At 40.7% G+C, this 15,655-nt stretch overlaps 1 protein-coding gene across 1 annotated transcript in view; it reads right to left on the bottom strand.

The window, feature by feature from the left end:
• LOC103050589 (E3 ISG15--protein ligase HERC5-like) overlaps positions 1-15,655 on the bottom strand; it is a 42,880-nt gene that overhangs the window by 17,510 nt on the left and 9,715 nt on the right. The window contains exons 6-13 of the mRNA XM_088133063.1: positions 13,566-13,696; positions 11,049-11,197; positions 10,490-10,563; positions 9,100-9,203; positions 7,721-7,780; positions 7,353-7,455; positions 5,824-6,007; positions 1,184-1,350 (exon numbers count right to left, since the gene is read on the bottom strand). Of these exons, the coding sequence (XP_087989189.1) occupies positions 1,184-1,350; positions 5,824-6,007; positions 7,353-7,455; positions 7,721-7,780; positions 9,100-9,203; positions 10,490-10,563; positions 11,049-11,197; positions 13,566-13,696 (972 nt within the window). The remainder of the gene's footprint in view (positions 1-1,183; positions 1,351-5,823; positions 6,008-7,352; positions 7,456-7,720; positions 7,781-9,099; positions 9,204-10,489; positions 10,564-11,048; positions 11,198-13,565; positions 13,697-15,655) is intronic.

Here is a 15,655-nt window from a genome sequence, read left to right on the forward strand (position 1 = left end):
TATTAGGACTTACCTTGTGGTGGTAAGAGCAGCAAAGCATGCTTACTTCTGCGCTCTTACTGCATTCACAGATGGCCAGCCAGCATCCCTGTTTCAGGTGGTCAGGGCCCTCCTGGGTATGGGAGGGCCAGATGAACCCTTGCAGGGTCATTGTGAGGACTATTCTAGACATCTGTCAGATAAAGTCACTCGACTTCATTTTGAGTTGGACTCTGGCTAGACAGATCCAGTGGAAGTGACTGAGGCACATCCTAGCTTGGTTATCTGGGAAGGGTTTGAGCCAGTCAGTCCTGAGCAAGTGGACAGGGTCTTTATTGCTTTGAGCTTGGCCACCTGTAGTCTGGACCCATGCCCCTCCTGGCTAGTTAAGGCTTCCTGGGAGGTGGCATGTGATTGGGTCCAAGCGGTGGTAAACACCTCCTTGTGGAGGGGGTGGTTCCACCAGCCTTGAAAGAGGCAGTGTTTCGCCCCCTCCTCAAGAGACCATCTGTCCAATCTCCAACCTTCCCTCTTTAGGGAAGGTTGTTGAGAGAGTGGTGAGCTTCCAGCTACAGAGGGCTTTGGATGAAGCGGGTTATCTGGACCCTTTCCAGTCAGGATTCAGGCCAAGCCATAGTATCGAGACAGCATTGATTGGACTTGTGGATGACCTTTGGAGGGTTCAGAATGGGAGTGGTTTGTCCATCCTGGCCCGTCTGAATCTCTCAGTGGCTTTTGATGCCATTGACCAGGGTATCTTGCTGGACCAGCTCCAGGGACTGGGCAGCACTGTTTTGCAGTGGTTCTCCTTTCTCCGTGGCCAGCACCAGCAGTGACTGGTCCCCTCCCTTAAATGTTGACATCTGATGGACCTCAGAGGAGTGCCTTCTCATTGGCTGCTGCAGTGGAGAACAGCCTTTGGAACAGCCTCCCACCAGAGATCAGACCTGTTTACCTTTCTGGAGGGCTGTGCATCATGGGCTAGGGGAAGAGTATGTTTTTAACTATGTTTTACGGATTGTTGTGAGCCGCCTAGAGTCATTGTATAAACAGATGTATATAATTAAGAAATAATACAGTTCTATTTTAAAACTACAAATTAAATCTTGACCACACAGAATGCATCTCCTTTACCTTTGATATTTCTCTTGCTATTGTTCTTTCTACTCACTGTTCCTACTTTCAGTCCAAGTTTTTTTCTTACCTCATAAAGCATTTGGAAGACTTTAAGAGGCGTAAGATATTCATCCTTATTGTTGAAATTCCCAAAATCAAATTTTTTGAAAGAAGATAGCTTAATATCAATAAGCCTTTGAAACATGGTCACTAGATCCTTAAAGAAGGAAGCTTCCAAATTGGACCACAGAATTTCTGAAAAGAGAGCAGACAGTCAAGGAACACAATGAGAACATGTCTCTTTGTCTTAACTCTGATTTGCAGCGGAATAAATTGAAGTTATCGCTTCTGGATAAGGCTTTCATCATGACATCACCCTTTGGTATGGACAGAATTTTACAGGGAGTCCAGACAACATCTTCCATTTGTTTTCTATCTTTTTCTTTATTAGAGAAGAACTGTTAAAGATGGAAGAGCTCCATCTTGTGATTGTTAATGTTAAGAACCATCTCTTGGGAGTCATCCCAAGTTAGAATCAAAGTCTCTCAACAGTTCATCTTTAAGGCTTGGCACTATACATAGAATTAAAATAGCCTGAAAGAGCAGTTAGTCCACAATGTTCCCAAAAAGGTGTCTGTGGCACAATTGCACTACTTCATTCACAGGAAGAGCATTGGAATAGACGCCTAACGCCTACACAACAATCCTGTGTCTACCAGTACTGTTACAGCCTTCCATTTAGATTCATCCCATTCTGGGAATTCTCTGCAAATGAGAAGCCACGAGGTTAAACAGTTTATGACACGTAGACATGCCACTCAGTTTCAATTTATTATGAATGGGCCATTAGCTAGCAAACAAATACAAGGTAAAGAAAAGAAAAAAATGGATAAACAAAACCCCATGTGAGCATATATATTTCATTCAGATTTATTTTTCTCTGTGGATGTCCCACTGCACACCTGAAGGTAACAAAACTTAACAGCACCATAAAAGGCCTAGTGTGGAAGAAGGAAATCAGCACAGAAGTCTTCTGAATGGCCAGGGATTGCTGCTAAAAGAGGGAACGTAAGATTTTGGTTCATTGTAAAATCTGCAGGGCAAAAGAATGGGGGATTTATTCAACTTCTTCCGTGCTATGCGGACAAATATTATGGAGCCACTACAGTATCTGCCTGGGAACAGTGCATTGCAATGCGTCTAGTTCAAGGCCAAGCAGCATTTGGTGTATCAAATACACCCCAATAGGAAGCCCATCGAAATACCTTTCCCATGAACTATTTTTGGTGATTTTAGAGAAGCTGGGTAATGGATTTGGATTGCACTGTAATTCAGGTTCTGAGAGTTGTTAGAGAATCGTGCTTTTTGTCTAAGGGAACTTTTTCCAGGTAGATTTACAGGTATCACCTGAAAAAAAACTGAGCAGCCCAATGAGCTGATAAATTAATTTGAAGCAGTAATTGAGTACGACTATCCAGATTTTTGTTTCCACTCTAATCAGCCCAGGTTCTAGCCCAAGGACTATATTAGAAATATATTTAGGAGGATGATATGTAGAACTAAGAAATAATAGCAGAATTGAGAAAGGTCTATTCCCAATTTGGGAGCATCTACATATTTTAACTGCTGGATGAGGGAATTAATATATATGAGGTGTACCAAAAGTCAGGCCCCATAAACAATTTATTATATAAATTACATTAGATGTTTGAATGGGTTGTCATTTTCTTCTAAACGCTTCCTTAGCTGGTTGATGCATTCCTAAGTACAGAAACATTTTCTCTTAAGAAAAAAAAAAAAGCATTGTGATTGGCCTACGGGACTTGATTTTTTTGGTACATCTTGTATATTAAAAAGAGTGAATGCTATGTGCAGCCTTGGCAGATGCCCCTGAATGTCAAATTAAATTAGGATAGAAGACCCACTGCTATCAGATCTGCACAGAAGACACTTAGGCATAGAAGACATTTATCATTTGTTTGATTTTTATCCTGCCTATTTTTTTGTCAACTCAAGGCAGCATACATACCTAACCCTTCATCCCCCTATTTTCTCCACAACAACAACCCTGTGAGGTGGGTTGGGCTGAGAGAGAGTGACTGGCCCGAAGTCACCCAGCCAACTAGAACTCACAGTCTCACCAGCACCTCAGGTGAGATAGAATCAAACACCACTTTAAAACCAACAGCTGTTCTTGGTTTTAAGTGAATGTTTTTAGTAAAGTGCTGCCAAAACCAGGTGATGATTAGTGATAGACCTACCTGATCTAAATCCAACTTGCTCCTCCAAGAACTTAGTTACTTACTTACTTATTTATTAAATTTATATGCTGCCCATCTCCCCAGAGGGTGACTCTGGGCGGCTCAATTTCTCTTGACTAATCTAATCCTCCAACATAGTTGCTAAATGCATAACATACTTTTATTGATGACGTTGAGAAGACTAATGGGCCTATTATTAACTAAGTTATCGTTACCTTTCTTACAAATTGGAATAATAATAGCCAACCCCCAATCGATGGGGATTAATGCTATTTTATCGATACAAAACCAGCCAAAACTGGTGTCCACCAGGATAAATTTATTTTAAATCTATTTGGGGGAATATAATGAGTCCCCAGAACTCAGGCATTATATAATCCTTCTGATCTAATTTGTTGAGACTGATTGCCATTGCCGCAATGCATCAATTGAGACATTTAACGAAAAAGGACTAATGTGTGTGTGTCTCCCAGTAATCTACAGTAATCCATATGGGGTGTTGATATTGAGCAGCCAGCAATATTATGCCAGAAAAGAGAAGAATTTCCATTCTGGACTGCTTCAATCAGCTGGTGGCAGGAGGTCACTGTGGTAGTGCTTTCATTTTTCTAAAGTTTGTATAACTTCTTTCAATGCTATTACATTTTGGTTAGTATCAAATGAAGGATGGCATGTATATCAATGAACTTCAAGTGGGTGTCTCCTTGGCTACTCTACAATCATAATCAAACCAGGACTTAGAGAGGACATTTATAGACAGGCATATTCTTTGTGTTTGTATTCGTCACTGCAAAGGTTTGTAGTTTGGATGTAAGTAATGTGAACTGTAAGTCTCTTGTATTTGACCAGATGTGGACTGTGATTGAGGACACTTAAGTGACTGACCTTCTCCATTTAACTCTGAGATCATTAGCTTCTCAACTGCAACCGACTGCAACCTAACAATTCTATAAGAAAAAGGACTAAAGTTGTTACAGAGAGGAAGCAAGGGCAAATGATCACTGCTTGTCGGTTTTAGGTATATCTCAAAATGAGAAATACGGGGACCTAATCATATGATATCAAAATACACTCAGCGCTCAGAAGTTTTTACACAAAATAGTAGGTAAGCGATGGGTTAGAGTTTTGGTGTGGGGCGGTGTCTGGCTTCTGAGATAGCTTGAAATCTATCCTCTAGTACAGCGTGTCTCAACCTTGTCAGCTTTCAGATGGGTGGACTTCAACTCCCAGAATTCCCCAGCCAGCAAGGCTGGGAGTTGAAGTCCCCACATCTGAAAGTTGCCAAGGTTGAGAAATACTGCTCTGGTATGATTGAGGGACTAAGAAGTAATCTTCTAGCACTGTTTTAACTTAATGCTCCCTTTTTTCTGGGGGTAACATGTCACAGAAGAAATGGGTCAAGTCCACATTAACCCAGAACAGTCATCATACCATGTGTATGCCCTTCAGTCATTTTTGCTGTGACAGCACTGTTTCATCAGCCTATTATTGGTATACCTTCACCGCAATGACATTACTATTGCCTGTTCTGCCAGTGGAATTTGCTCTGTTATGCTACATACCCTATCTGATCTTTTTGACTGGGCAACTGGGAATTCTTTAATCTACACTCAATCTATGTTCACATTTCTGTTTCTTTCAAGAAGGGCTCTGCTGTAGAGATCAGGTGTGCTGGATTGCAGCAAAGATGGTGGTAATGAGACAGGCAAACCTGGTTACTGGCCTAACAGGAGTTATTCGGATGTTGAACCTCTATTACTCAAGCAAACCTCAGAATTACTACCATGGGTGTTTGATGAATAAATAAATAAAATATTACCCAAATTGATACAGCTGCCCATCTCACAAGTGTGACTCTGGGTGGTGTACAATAAAACAAATAAAAATATGTCTTAACCATTAAAAGCAAGAAAACATACAAATAAATAAGACCATGGAAGAGGGTTTAAAAGACTCACTTATAATAAAGCCATCTCACAGGCTCCCTGTTTCCAAGGGATGCCCAGGGCCTGTTGGAAGAACCACATCTTGAGGGATTTTTGGAAGGTCACCAGGGTCAGAGCTACTCTTACCTCAGGGAGATGACATTCCAAAGGACGGCTGCCATGGCAGAAAAGGCTCATCTCCTGGGTCCCATCAGATGTAACTCCTTAACAGACAGGACCCGTAACATACCCCTCCTGCCTGACTTGATCGGATGGACAGATGTAATCTGAAAGAGGCGATTCCTCAAAGAGTCTGGAAATTTTTATTTCTCTGGAAGTTTTCCCCTCTCCATTTTTAATAGAACTTTTTAAACAGCATGTATGCTCTTCAGAGCCTTTGGCTTGGAATAGGGTGCAAATAAAGTAAACATGAAATAATGATGATCTGCCTTTTACCCTGACTGTCTGAAAACCCTTCCAGTTTGCATGAGATGGGCTTTTTTGGACTTTCAATGAAATGAGCAATTGAGCACCCGTCTTACCAAGTGCTTGCTTGCCTTTCTGTGGGAGGTTCCAGATTGCTTCTGCCAGTTGACTAAGGAGATGGTCTGAGTTGAGATCTTGCTTTCGTAAAAGTACGGGCACAATGAGGAAGAACCTGAGTGCTTCTGGTGAGGTGGGAGAGTGAGGAGGACAACGCAGAAGGCTCCCAAGAGCCTTTAGCACCTTGAAGAGAAAGAAGGAAGAAGAATGTATGCATTTAATTCATTCCTTGGGCAGGGGATAGCCCAGTTTTCCTTCTTGCTGACCTTTCTTACAGTAAGTACATGGGACAAGACAGTGTACTGAACACAACACAAAGTCCACCGTGGAGAGTAAGATCAGAGCACTTCAAAGCATTTGAAATGTGAATTAGGGACTCAGACTGAGAGTCCCATATATCTGTTAGTGATTTCTCTGGGTTCAGCATTTCTTTTTTTCATTTTCAATCATGGGAGACAATCTACGTAAAGATGTATGCCATGAAACACCAGTATTCTGCAAGGAGTATACACATGAATTCCCTTCCCCGACTTGTGCTTTCCAGGTATGCTGGGGCTGCAAGCTCCATTAAGAGCCTCTGTAGAAATCTTCCATTAAGAATTTGAGTGCTTATCCCTGTATTTGATTTTTTTTCTCTCCCTGAGAAGCCAGTTTGACCAGAACCAGATAATCAAAGAGACCAACAATGCCTTGCCTTGTAGCCTATATTTTCATTATATTGCCATGCTGCCTGAGCATTCATGGGGGGCAAAAGACCAAATGAGAGAGATGCTGTCACCATGCAAATGCCATGATCTACCTACCTGAATCAGACATTGGGATGCAAGTATGTAATGGGGGCATCTGTGTGATGATGTCACTGTGCACTTGCCACCTTTTTGGTGACACTGTAGTTTGGTGTGGATGCCATTGTGCTGTGTAGTCTTTTAGTTGCTTTCTAAATATTCTCAGCAGCCTGACTTAGCTGCTATAAATATTATTCACTTGTTTTGTCTATGAAACTGATGCAGAGTTTTTTAAAAAAAGGTTACTACAAAATGAATTAGGCCTATAGTTTCCAGGGATATGCAAAGTTGAAATTTCCATTCCTCCTCCGAAACATGCTTATTCCAACTGCTCCAAAGATGGTGTGGCACTTTTCTGGAAATTAACCCTGTGAACTGGGATTAATTTATGGTGATCCAAATGAAATGTGCCTGTTTCAAGCCAACCATGTTCAAGAGGAAGAAGAGAATGTTCTGCTCCCTGAATATTCAGTTCTGTATATTTGTAGTGGCTTTGTTGAACAAACAACCAACAAACCAACAAAGGCATTAAATGCTTTGCCTAGGTAAAAAAACTGCTGGCCTTGAATAAACCCTGTATTCTGCTGTATCCATACATTACACAGCCAATCTTGGTATAATAGGCTTTCTTGTAAGCTTATTTGCCCACTCAGAATTATTTACTTGGAACTGACTCCCTGAAGACAAACATCAAAAAATATTCTATTATATTCTATATGTGAAATCTCAATGACACATTATACCTTTGTGAAGATTTTAGGCTTAGTGGTAATCTTCTCAAAGAAAAGAAGAACAGCTGACATATCAACACCAGCAATCTCCTCAGATGTTCTGAAACTTTCCTCTCTGCAGGAAAGATAAGGAAAAATCACCATCATAGACTTTTCTCTACTTCATGGAAACTTGTAAATTGTGAAAGATTTGAATTAGATTTGGGTATGAAGATCATTCAGTGGATCGCAAGGTTGTAGCAACTGGACCCCTTTTATAATAATCTGCATGATTCTCAGGACTGACAAATATACCTCCTCCTTAGTTTTGCTCTACTTAAGCATGTCTTCCTTAATTTCTAATAATGGTCGGAAAATGTATCTTGGATGGATGTAGTTACCTCTTTTGTAGAAAGCTGCCATTGATGCAAGCTGCTGATGAGAAGATCACCTTAATATCCCTGTTTATGGAAAAGAAACACAAGCAGTGGTTTTTTGGAGTTCAACTTGAAAACTGAGCTTTCACAAGGATTCACAATTAAGATGAAATGGACAAGAACCTTTGGCTTTGAAGCTCTCTAGCTGCTTCCAACTTTCTTGTGAGAATGAATTTTGTGGTACCTTTTCCCCTTGCAGAAAGTCATATAGTACCGAAGTCTTTATAATAAAAGGGCAAGAGATAAAAGACAACAGCAGGACCATGTCTATCACACTATTACAAGACAAACATAATGTTCTTCTATCCATAGTCCTGAGGTCACTTGCTGGAGTTGATAGATCTGGGAATGTAGTAGGCAGAAGTTACCATTTTGCTGGTAGCCTCTAATAGCCTTCTCCAGTTTAGCACCTTTAGATATATTGTAAATGCCATAGTTAGGTGCAGATTATTGCCCTTGGTTAGCAGAAAGTAAAGAAGACTTCGAAAAATTTATTAGGAAATTAAAAATGGAAAGAGAAATATCTAATACTCCTGGAGGGTGATAGGTTTAGACTGCAGTCTACATGACCCAATGGTGGTGGCAATTATTGTTATTTCTGTTTGGCAAATCTATTAGGAAGTTGTTTGGTTTAATCTTCACATATTTTCACATATGTTTCTGTGCTCTTTGAAATGCTTACTTCAAAAGGAAATAGTATAATGTATGCATGTATGTATGTACATATTCTTGTATAAAGAATAATGGTGGCTTTTAGGCTAGGATTAAGGATCAATGACTCTAGCTTAAGCCTAGATATCCCTCAAAGGAGATTCATACCACTAAATAGGGAACCACACCAATCTATTTTCCATTGACCAGATATTGCACAATTGCATTTGACTCTGGATTTATAAGATTATTTCACAAATGCTAACTTATGACAGAGGTACAGGTACAGGTAGTCCCCCATTTAATGACCACTCATTCAAAGTTACAATGGCGCTGAACAAGGGGGACTTACAACCACTCCTCGTAGTTGTGGCCATTGCAGTGTCCCTGCAGTCACATGATCATCATTTGTGACCTTCACTGCCAGCTTCTGACAAGCAAAGTCAATGAGGAAGCCAGCAGGAGATCACAAATGGCAATCAGATGAGTGCAGGACACTGCGACCATGTGGGATTCGCCTAACGATGGCAGTTGGGGCTGCCAGAACTGCCATCATAAGTTGGCTCAGTCATGTGATGTCGCACTTTATGTCCACATCACTATAGTCCCAATTACCATAGTGGTAAGAGAGGACTACCTGTACATTTGTTTGCAATAACTGCAGAAATCAGATTATCTACGGTGGTAGTTACCATTTTATTTTGTTCCAGTAGCTGGGATCCGAATTAGACAACCACTTAGCAACCTCTGCCTCCTCCACTGTGGCCAGTGTTTGTGTTACACAAGTGTATGCATTCTGTAAAAAAAAAAAAAAAGATAAAAATATGATTTCACGTATCTAGTACAATGTGCATGGCTTCAGGTTTAAACCACAGATCAAGAGAAGCTGTATATCAAGGTACTTTCTCATATACAGAAAGCAGCATTATAAAAAGATAGAAACTGTGACATGAGGACCCCATAAAGAATGAAGTTGACTTTTAAGCATACCACTAACATATATGCTGCTTTTTGGCCTTTTAAGAAGCCAGTTTTTAGCAGAATGAAAGTTATCTTTCCTCAAATTGTACTCCTGCTAAGGAAAGAAATTATTTTCCCAGAACTGGGTATGAACTACATTAGGGATGAAAAAAATAATAATTCAGATTGTGCGTCCATGAATGTGGCATTTTCATGTATAATTTGGTTAGAGGATGATCATGGATCTCTCTTAGATAACTGGATGCTGCCTGGCTATGTAAACAGTAATAACTTAGCTTGTTTCTCCTAGCAGGTGTCAAGTTGTGACAAGTTTTATTTCTGGGCACTCTTCTGCTCCACTTCAGCTCAGAAGCACAAACATGGCCTTTTATTAGAATCCCAGTTTGAATATGAAGCCCTGAATACCATGTTACTTTTTAAAAATAGAGATTATTGGGAGAAGAGTTATCAGCAGATGACAACCCTTGCCCGACCCTGTTTGGGTTTGGAAGTTAAGTTGGTTAATATTTGGATGGGAGATCAGTGGGGAATACTAAATACTATAGACTAGTCCAGTGTTTCTCAGCCTTAGCAACTTGAACAGGTGGACTTCAACTCCCAGAATTCCCCAGCCAGCTGGCTGGGGAATTCTGGGAGTTGAAGTCCACCTATCTTAAGGTTGCCACGGTTGAGAAACACTGGACTAGACTGTGAAGCTGAAAAAAAGTTAAGGAAGAAAGCCATGGTGAATCGTATCTATGTATTGCTCTGAACCTAATCAGCATGATTATGTTTATCCATTCCTAACAAGTCAAACCTGACCCAACAATCTTGTTATCTTTCTACTGATAAAGGATAAAATGTGGTTGAGACAACAATTTATAGCTGTCTGGATAGACACTGAATAAGACATTTTGGAACAATAATCCATATCTTTAAATGAGGCACCAGTGTAGGCTTATCATGAGTGAAATAGGGCATCTTATTCAATGCTTTAGGGAAGCCCCTTCTGACCATGACAAGGCCAGTTCTGGAAGGAATTAAAGGAAAACTTTTCAGACGCCAAGTGTTGGCATTTTGTGTTACCAATTATATACGTTTGTAACTTCACCGTTAGCTTACCTTTTCTTTCAGATGAAGCACAATACTTTGATTGTCTCCGGCAATGATTTTAACCACTTTGCCTGAGGTACTTCCTTTAGTGAGAGATGGAAAAAAAGGGTAACTTCTTGCTAAAGTCTCAGAAAGTTTTTTTATTATCTAAAACCTGGTTAGTAGAAGTTTGACTAATGCCACTTACGATGCAAGCTACTCAACAAAAACAAACCTTTCACTGTGTCATCAGAAGAAATCACTGCAGGCCAAGAATGATCTCAGCACATTGGTGTCAGCTGCTATAAGCAGATACTTATTTGGAAACACACTTTGCTGCCAAATTAGGATTGTTTATTAAGGTTAGGCCATTACAGTCACAAGCCAAAGAAATGGCTTTTCTCATCCCAGTCCTGTTCTCTGACATAGCCATTGGTGTCTTGATTACATTTTCCCCTACTAACCACATCCCTTGGTGTGCATCTGTCGACTCTCTATTTTTTTATTGTAATCTGCAAATCATTTTCAGACTTAGAATTTAGCTTGTACTTGGCGTACAACATTCAGCTTGAAAAATGGCGTGACTTACTGCAGTTCATGTTTTTATCGTGAAGAGCCAGATCAAGAGGAAGGGGAACCAGCTGGTCACTCTTTCTTCCTTCTCCAAGTTGCCCTTTTGCTCCATATCCAAACGAATATACTTCCCCAAGTGCCGGGATATAGACCAAAGTGTGCCATCTGTTTGCAGAATCATAGGTAATTCTTAGGTAGAAGTGTTACTGATCTCTTATAAACTGAAAAGATATTACGACCACTGACAACAAAGGGTTTCCATTCTGCTGTTTCTTTAGGACTCTGGAGCGATAGGATTTGATCAGCAACAACCCTTGATTTGGAGACAAAACAAATGCTGTATCCTGTCCCATTTCTAGGTTTCGCAGGATTATTATTTCTTGCTTCTGAAAAGGGCATTAGCTTTACCTTGATGCCACTTATAATAGCCTGGCAAATACTTCTCTTTGCAATGGTTTGATCTGCCTTCCCTGCATTTTTATTTACGGAGTCATATGCAAGTTGATCTCTTTGAAAATCTTGAATAAAGGAGTTCGTTCTTTATTGCGTGTTTTTAACCTTGAATATCACCCACCTACTGCATTTCAAAACCCCCACAGAGGCCTTGCCCACTGGCGAGACATAGCTTGCTTTCTATTTTTCACAAGCTTGTAACCATAATGTAACAGCTGTAGGTGCACTGCATTTGGAGAGAATATCTTAAGCAGGAGACAGAGAAATATAAATGGTTCAGCTGGAATCGTTTGCAATTTTGCAATAAACAATGAAACAGTGGCTGATAAGCTGCCGTGTTTCTGGTTCAAGCCTGAGAATCTTTTCCCCCAGAGTGTCCAGCCCAGCCCCTTTATTTATGTATTAATTTATTTATTTATCTGAAAGAATATATATGCAATTCATTCCATTCATGGTTCTGGGCAGCTTTCCATAAAACAGCATTAAAAGTGTGACAAATAGGAAATATAAACTAAACCAGTAAATTTATAAAAACTGGATAAATAAATGCATTTTGACCTTGCCCTTAGGGCTGATCTGAACTTCTTGATTACTCTAGTGGGAGAACTGCCCACTAACCATTACTCAAAGGCAGAAATGCATAATATCATTAACAACCTACAGATCTGCTGTGTTTTAGTCTTTGTAGGGAATGGCTTTCCCTCTGAGCCGCTAGGGGGCACTTTGGGGGGAATGCCCCCTCCCCTCCAGGCCCTGGTAGCTCTCTGGCATGGCCATTTTGTCCTGGGCTGCCTGCCGGGGGACCGATCAACCTCGGCTGTTCTTTTTTTCCCCCTCTGTGTTTCACCACTTACACAGTGAGCCTCTGATTCTCTCTTTTTTTTTTTTGGAAACCCTTTGTTTTATTGGTTCACTGATGCACTGGTAAAACAAAACCAAACAACAACAACAAAACCAGGGCAAATTGACAAGAATTTTGCCATTCTCCCTTCTAGTCTGAAAGAAAGATAAAACCGGGTGTCTTTAAAAAAAGTTTCGGCAGGGTAAGGGTGAAAGGATAGCATTCCTCTTATTTTAAACTGGGTGAAATGGTTCAGAATTTTGCCAGTCCCCCTTCTGGATGAAGTGACAGGAAAAACTGTAAAATTGTGTGCGCGGAAGAAGTTGTTCATATTAAAAGATACACCCAATGAAAGGGAAATAGTGGTGCTTGCCTTCCTAGCATAGGTGGCAAGAAGAAAGAAGCAGGGAAATCTACTATCAAAGATTAAGGGAAGTACTTTCGGGAGAGGCCATTGGCCATCACTATGGCCAAAGTGGAGGAAGGGGTTGGAATCTGCAAAAAGGATTGTTTAAGCCAGCTTCATTTCCAGCCAGTTTACCCATGGGACTGTGGGCAGCTCATAATATATTAAGCAAAATAAAAACAGAATGAAAAATGTATAGAAAAGATAGGATCCAACCACTCAATACAGCACATATATCAAAAACACATCCCACATGGGGTTCCATCTACCCTACCCCAAGGCCTGGGAGAAGATCTTCAGGGTCTTCTGGAACGCCATCAGGGTGGAAGCCATATGGACATCAGGAGGGGTCTCATTCCAGAGAGATTTCCTGGGTCCCAGTAGATGGCACTGTTTCACTGAAAGGACCTGAAGCACAACTGACTCTGTTGGCTCATACTGGATGGGCAGAAAGCATGGGAGATAGGTGATCCCTCAAATAACCTGGCCCTATGCTAGGTAGGGATTTTTAGGTGATAAGCATCACCTTGAATTGGACCTGGAACCATACTGGCGACCAGTACAGCTCATGAAGCAGAGGTGTCAGAGAGGCATGCTGAGGCACGCCTATCACTTTCTTGGCTGCTGCATTCTGGACCAGCTGAAGCATCCAGTTGGGCTTCAAGGGCAGCTCCACGTAGAATGTATTGAAATGCGTCAGTTTCTCTTGCTTGTTGTTGCCTCCATTCCACTGAAGTGCAACTTTGGAGGACAGGCACCTTTTCCTGATTTCACTTGATACCAGTTCTCCTCTTGACACCACAAAATATTTCGAAGGAACAGGGATGTCTTACCTTCCACAGGCTACCTGAGTCACCTGTGCACCAAATAGCTCTGCCACAAGACGTGGAAACAGCTCGTTGCGTGTGGAGTTGTGGCCAAGCTGTCCAAAGCAGCCAGCTCCAAAGGTGGAGACCGATCCATCCTTGGTGGGAAAGAGGAAAAACATGGCCTGGTTCAGCACAAACCCTTTGTCACTTGGTTGGGAATATTAAAAATTGTACAGATTGTGAGGGGAAGGAGGAATAGTAGTAGTATACAGTACAGAGCATGTAGTTTATACTCTGCACTACAGAGGCACCACCAAATCTATATCAAGGAAAACGGTAATTGCAGCCTGTAAAAACCATGCATGAGTATATTTTACTCCTGCTAAGACAGAAGTGCACAGCTTTGTTGGCTCAAGAGCTGTATTGGGCTTTGTATGGCTCATTGAGATCTACAGAATAAAACTAGGTAGGGGGCCTATCACAGATCTTTTCTCACTAAAAGGCTCTCCTGTAACCTTGGGATTGTAGCCATGGACTTACATGACAAAGGTAGACATCCCTTTTAATTTCCCACAGTGCCCTTGACATAGCATTGCTGTAAGAGTGGGTTCCAAGATTGCGCAAGATTTTAAAAACTGTTATGGAAACCATCAGCTGCAAAGTCCCCATTTATCAGGAAAGAGATTCACCTCTTTGCTCCTTTACAGAGAGGCTGTGAGAAAATGAATCAGAAAGTCTCCACCCCAATGTACACGCAGATACATTGGTTCTAAATTGAAAACATGTCAATTGCAGAACTTCTTGTACTCATATCCCTTTCAGCTCAATAAATCTTGCTAAAAAGAATTCTGAGAATTGAGCTTGGAAAAAATCACTTTTGGTTCAAATAGCTGCCAAAGAGCCTAACAAAAGCTGTGAAGCACTGTGGAAAACTATCACCTAATAAATTCATTCAAGACAAATTGTGCTTAGACTTCCCCTTAATTCTGGAGCTCACAGATTGCTCTTTGAAGTAGTACAAGAAACTGTTCCCTTCCTTTCCTCCAAATTCCTCATCTTCTTCAGAGATTTTACCTCCTCACCATCTGATTCTGTATGTAACTTTTCCCCCATCTACCTACTGATGAGGGAAAAGAAGAAATTCCAGTAAGGCATTTATTTATTTTACAGTATTTATGAATTCTCCAATCAATCATGATTCTGGTCTGGATTGTCCCCTTTGGGTTTGTTTGACATCAGTTGCAAAGCACTTTTATCTGAATGTGATTCAGAATTCTAGAGAAGACTATACTTACATCAGAGCTTTTTCTGAAACATTTTTCTCCTATTAGACAAGGAAGTTAATGTATCAAAATCACTACATTAATATGGAAGAGCAACATAGAGTAAAATCAGTTCACTAAGAATTACAGCTTGGTAGAATGGAAGAAGTTTTGACAAATTCCATGACACTTTATACCTATCTTTCCCATGTGGCTTTTGATCTATTGCCTTCATCATCTCCTACTATAACTGAGCTATAAAGACATGCACTTTTACTTGCCACATTCTTTTATCTCTCCCTTGTTCTGTTGTTTTCCCCAAAATATTTTAATTGTAAGTTACATAATGGCAGGAAGCCATCTCACCAGCCCACTTTCTCCTGTTCTGCTTGTCCTGCTCCTTGACCTGCTCAGGAACCACTTGTTGCTTAATTTAGATAACCCCCTTCCATGTAGAGAAATGAATGCATCCAGACCTATAGATGCAGAAACTAACATTGATGTTGGTTCTTGCCCTTCCATTTTGCTCTCTGTGAAATTGTATCTTCACAGCCATGAAGCCTAGAAACCTGTCCTGTTTGTTATGTTTTGTTTTATTCATGTTAAAAGGGGGGAAAGAGTTAAACTAAATCCTGAACTGAGGAAATTCTGGCATGTGTGAAATTAAATAAAAGTCACAGTCCAAGAGAATAAAAGTCACAATCCTAGGGAAATTAAAAACGTTAGGGTAATCTGCTATACTTGAGAGTGGAATTAAACATGGCAGAACATACGATCTCACTGCTGCTGCCAGCCTTACTTCTCCCTTTTCCTCAGTAATGTGCGTGATGCAACTTCAACCCGTTGTCCCTG

Source organism: Python bivittatus, unplaced genomic scaffold (genome assembly GCF_059951505.1).
Source record: "Python bivittatus isolate LINGU-HERP-01145 unplaced genomic scaffold, Pbiv_v1 ctg000070_np1212, whole genome shotgun sequence".
NCBI lineage: Eukaryota > Metazoa > Chordata > Lepidosauria > Squamata > Pythonidae > Python > Python bivittatus.